Raw genomic sequence first — 5414 nt, forward strand, 5'->3', positions numbered from 1 at the left:
CGGCCGTGGGGGCAGCGCAGCCCAGCCGCATCTCCACTTACCTGCACATGAGTGGGATGCCCGGAGAGAGCTCGGAAACAGCCCCCCGCAAGTGCCCCAGCCCTTGCAGCACTTTCTTCAGCTCAGGTATCCAAGTCGGGGGATGAAACGTTGACCTCGGCCAGCAGAGGTTCCCAGCTGGCTGGATAAACTTGTCTGTGGCAGTGGCTGGAGTGCTGTCGCAGGAAGCGGTGGCTGAGGTGTGCTTGGAGGCAGCTGGAGCCACTCTCCGGCCTGCCCTGTCCTCTGGGGGCACCCAGACCCTTAGCAAAGCCGCTGCGCGCGAAGACTGTGTGGTGCGCGAGCCCCGTGCCCCGACCGTCCAACGCTGTAAATCCTCCACCCTCTAAATCTGTTCCAGATGTGTCCGGGATACTGAAACCTGCCCCGGGGCTGCTGGGGTGTGGCAGCTCGGCTGGTAGAGCTGCGCTTAGAGAATCTGCTCCCTTGCAAAGGCTTCCAAACGGCCCTGGGACTTGTGGCGTTTGGTTGGCAGAGCACAGCCGAAGCCACGTTCCAGCGGAGCGCGGGCGGAGGTTATTGCTCTCCAGACTTCTAGAGAGGCTTGGGAGCCTGCAGCCTGGATCCTGGCCTTCTGGGCCACGGCTGTCCCTAAGAGCAAGGAGGGTGGGAGGTCTCCAGTGGGGTGGGATCTGTTGGGATCGGGTCACGAGACGGGATTCAGACAGAACTCCAAGGAAATTTTGCGGTCAGTTCTTGGCAGCCCTGTACTGAGCTCAACCAGAGGTGGGACGTGAATCCTGTTGGCAGCTGAGGTGTGGGACAGAACAAGACTCTCTTACAGAGCTCGGTACAGAGTCCTTGGGTGTCCTGATGGGTCGTCGCTCGGGGTGCTGCCTTCCAGCCGAAACCTGCGGTGTGGGGATGAGGGTGCAGTGTGGGGATGAGGGTGCGGTATGTTGCTCCCTGCTTCCAATTTGACCACAGTCATGCTGCCTTGTTCCCTGGAGCCCAGAGAGGCTGCAGAGTTGCTGTGTTCAAGCCTGTTTTAAGCCTGACCTCCATCTTTCTTTCCTTGCAGATGTGAATTCCCGCTCTGCTCGTGTGCTTTTTCTCCTGGTGGTGCCTGGACACTTGGTTTTCCTTTACACCATCAGCTCCATGCAAGGCGGCCACACTACACTCACCCTGATTTTCATAGTCTTCTACATGACGGCTGCGCTTCTCCAGGTGAGCGGGAGCCCTTCTGGGGGCTGGGACAGGGATGCTGCAGCTGCAGCGGGGACCGGCTCAGCCAGCAAAGTCATAGACACACTGCTGGGGGCACTGCATAGCCCCTGTCCCTAGGCAGGAGATTTGGGTGCTGGGAGGCGTATGCCAAATAGGTTGTGTTTGTCGAAGGAGCTGGTATCAAACTGAATAAATCCTTCTTTGTTGATACCTGTACACAAAATTTTTCCTTCCTACCATTCTTGGCACATTTTAAATCTGCCTTTTGTCTCTCTTAAGTCCTTCTGATAGCAGACGCGTTTGCCTCTTGTGTGTTAATCTGTCATACAAGCTGCTTTAGCAATTTTAAAACTGCTGCTGAAGAAAACAGGCTGTGGAATTTGCAGGGACTGCGTGCCTTGTGTGGCTTATCCTGCCCTTTCCCTGCCGGGCAGAGACCTGCCGGCTCTGCGGCGCGGGGCTCCTGGTCTCCTGGCAGGAGATGGCTGGTCTGAGAGGGGGGGGGTGCCCCCTGCCGCAGAAACCCAGCAGCTGCTCGCAGGAGTCTGAGCAAGGACAGACACTCTGGTCGGGGAGTTTCCTACTAAGCCCAGCTACGCTCCCCCCGCTCTCCCCCTCTGCCCGCTTTCAGAGTCCCCTAAAACCAGCAGGCGAGGCCAGCGTGAGGAAATGAGAGCATCTGTCAGGAAGGAGCGGAGCGCTGTCATCCAGGAGGCTAAATTTAGGCTGTGAGCTCCCGCTGGTGCTTGGGCTCTTCTCGAGGCTTCCGCTGCTGTGGGCAGGCTGCAGGCACGGGAGCAGCAGCACCGGGGCTGCCGTGGGCCGACTGCCGGGTTCTGAGCTCCGCTGTGTCCCGAGCGAGACCCCCCCAGCCCCGGAGACACCGCAGGCACTGGCAACAGGCCTGTGGCCACTCCAAATCCTTGTCCCAGACCTCAGCTTGAGAGGATCCAGTGTGGATTTCTTCTGGCTGTAGATACTGGCACGAGCCTGTCGCTGCATGGAAGCAGATGGGGAGAACATCACGCGCTGGTAGTTTTGGTTGCTGGGCAGTTGCTCTTTTCCTGGAAGCCGGGTGATGCCATCCCTTTCCGAGCACCCTGCGTGCTCCCGAGTGCCCTCTTTGCCTCTCGCCTCTCCAAGCTGCTTCTGATTAGCTCTGAAACCAAGGTGAAAAATTAAGACTCTGTGCCGCTGTTCTCCCTTCTAAGCCTGAATTTGATAGCGACATGCAGAGCCAAAGAGGGGTAGGGCAGAGGCTGCTGGGGAAGCCGGGGGGGTTGGATGTGGGGGCTCACTGAAACTTGCCAAATTCCCTTTTGTACTTGTTGCCCCGGGGCTGAGCCCGTGTTAAAGGCCGGGAGCGCAGCACTCGGCGGCGAGGTGGTGCCTCTCCGAGCCGGAGCTGCCCAGCTGGAGTCGGCGCAGCCGATGCTCTGCGGAGAGGGGCTGCGGCGCTCGGGATCTGTGGCTGATGCGGCTCTTCTCTTCCTGCCTCCCAGGTCCTCATTCTTCTGTACATTGCGGACTGGATGGTGCACTGGATGTGGGGCAGGGACCTCGATCCTGACAACTTCTCCATCCCGTACTTGACAGCGCTGGGGGATCTGATCGGAACGGGTCTGTTGGCTCTCAGCTTCCACATCCTCTGGCTCATCGGTGACCGGGACTCCGATGTGGGGGACTAGCTCTCCCTGCAAAACCCCTTCTCACAGCTCTCCTCCTTTCTTTTTGCTGTTGTTGTTCCTTTTCCTCCACCCTTGCTCTCCTCTGCTTCCTCCCCGTCTCTCTCGAGACTTCATCTTTGATACTGGATTCTCATTATTTTCAATGGGAATTTTACGTCGTTTATATTTCAAGCCAAGTTTGTACAGAAAACAGATCTAGTTTTAGGGAGGACAAGGAAAAAAAAAAAAAGGGTGTAACGAGACAATCACCAAGTGCAATTTCATAGCAGTTGGGTCTGAACCAAGTGAAAGTACCGATCAGTCAGATCACGCAGGGAGCCCACCCCATCCCAGTCACTAAGGTGAAGGGCTGCTGCTTTCGCTTCATAAGCGTTTTAAATCCTGGAGCTTACGGTTCAGACTTATTTTACTGAACAGGCACCTTCTAGCCGAGTACAACCTCACGGATGAGGGTGTGGGCTATCTCCTCCTCCTTTGCATTCGCCCCCTGGCTCCCCATCCCGTGCCTGGTATCCAAAGCACGCCAGCCTCTGGCAGAGGGGTTAGCGAAGACAGTGAGGAAGGGTCCTCCGTGCCGAAACGCCCCTTCCCGTGTGCCCGCAGGGGAAGTGAGTGATCTCGGGTGTGAGGGCTACAGAGCCCTGAAATCCAGCTGTGAGCCCGCTGGTCTCTCCTAATGGATTCTGCCCCCCTTCTGCCAACCACCCGGCAGCGTCTCAGTGCAGACTCCTTGTTCTGCCTCATCCTGAACCGAGTTCAGCTGCTGCCGCAGAGGGATGCGCTCTGCTCTACTGCTGACAGGCCCGTTGCAGAAGCCACACAGTACCTCTCCCACTTGACACCGAGGCCTTAGGCTCTTGGTGTCTCTCAGACAAGGGCATCCACATTCAACCACTGGATTTCTCTCTGTGTGTGTAGGCACCAGCTGGAAAACAGGCCAGCAGGTGCGGCCAGATTCCCGAAGCCCTGGTTCCCATGCGGCTCTCCAGGCAGGACCGTAGCAAAGAAACCCACTTGCCCTTGCATGTAAAATCAGGGTCACAGCCCAGCCTGCGAGTGCAGGGTTCCCTGTTCTGCCTCTTTCCCCTCTGTGTTTTGCCCCGTTGGGCTGGGCGATGGCTGAGACACCTTCTCTTCCGCTGCCGGTGCCTGTTGGAAGGGCCCACGGAGCCTGCAGCGGCACGAGGAGGGCAAACCTGTTCTGGCTGTGTCACTAAGGCATTTGTAAACGATCTTCCTGAATGCTGCTGGCACTCGGCGCTGTTTGGTTTTCCCGTTTGGATACGAATGGATTCAGTAGGCGGTGCGGTTGGCTCTGAGCAGGTCTTACCGACTTAGGAACTCGCCCCAGTCACACCACGTTTCAGTGATGGGCTCAGGCAGACGGCGCTGTTGAAGAGGCTCTCATGCACGAGCGTAAACGTGGTGGGGAAATGCAGCGTATCCCGCGGAGCCCGGTGTCAGTGCTGTGCTGGGCAAGGCTTGGGGAGCTGCCGACACCTTCCCGGAGGCCGGGGGAGCACCTGGGGTACTCAGCATCACAGCACCTTGTGCCCTGGTCCTCAAACGACAGCGAAGCTCTGGGTTTCGTTAACTGCAGTTCTGCCCCTGCTCCGGACACGGCCTGTCCTTACTTGCAGCTCCAGAACGTAGCCCGAAAGCTGCTGGATTTGTGGCTGGCTGCTTTTCCTCTTGTGTTAAGCGTGTTCCTCGCATCCCTGACTGGCCTGATTGCCTCCTCTGCGTTAACTCTGTCTCGTACGAACCGACGCTGGTCTCCCGGGCTTCCTGTCCCAGCAGCACCGGGCATCCCTGCCCAGCTGGAATGTGGCGCGCTGCGGTGCTGGGAATGCTGATCGTCATCTGAAATAAGGCCGGGGGTTCGAGGTCTGTTTGTTACTCTGGGCAGTGCCAGAACTGAGCTCTGCAAAGCCCTGCCTACGTGCCGATGGCTTGGCTCTTCAGGTGAGGAGGGATTTGTTGGGAGCGATTCCTGCATCCTCCAGAAAAGAGCTGAACGCATCCTTTATGGCCCAAGCCACAGCCAGGGTTGGGCTGGGTGTTGTTCCAGACCGGGGATCTGGTGGCAGAGCTGGCCATTACCCTGGAGACGAGCATGCTGGGAAGGTCAGGATTAGTGAGTGTGAGCCAGTTCTGGACAGCCTCGGGAGCAGATGCATCCAGACCAAAGGGCAGCCAGGCTTTTGCCTGCTCCAGGGCCTCTCTGAAGTTCTAGAAGAATCCTTTCCTGCTTCCCTTCCTGACCTGTGCGGGGTGCTCAGGAGGCAGAGATGGGATCCGTGCTGCTCGCTCCCAGACCCTCAGCAGAGCAGGTGATGTATCTTTGAGCCGGCTTTCCCCTCTCAGCCTTGCTCACATCCGGCTTGCTCTCCCCTTCCCCGTCTGCAGTGTGTCCTTCGTGGCCGCAGCTCTGACCCTCGCGCTCTCCGCCCCGGTGACGTGGCTTCTCGCAGGCACCGTGCGTTCAAAAAACAT

At 58.1% G+C, this 5414-nt stretch overlaps 1 protein-coding gene across 1 annotated transcript in view; it reads left to right on the top strand.

The window, feature by feature from the left end:
- SLC41A1 (solute carrier family 41 (magnesium transporter), member 1) overlaps positions 1-3056 on the top strand; it is a 16459-nt gene extending 13403 nt beyond the window's left edge. The window contains exons 8-10 of the mRNA XM_010159794.1: positions 21-126; positions 1082-1230; positions 2733-3056. Coding sequence (XP_010158096.1) covers positions 21-126; positions 1082-1230; positions 2733-2918 — 441 coding nt within the window. The 3' untranslated portion in view covers positions 2919-3056. The remainder of the gene's footprint in view (positions 1-20; positions 127-1081; positions 1231-2732) is intronic.
- The last annotated feature ends 2358 nt before the right edge of the window (positions 3057-5414 follow it).

This window comes from Eurypyga helias, unplaced genomic scaffold (genome assembly GCF_000690775.1).
Source record: "Eurypyga helias isolate BGI_N326 unplaced genomic scaffold, ASM69077v1 scaffold28149, whole genome shotgun sequence".
Lineage (NCBI taxonomy): Eukaryota > Metazoa > Chordata > Aves > Eurypygiformes > Eurypygidae > Eurypyga > Eurypyga helias.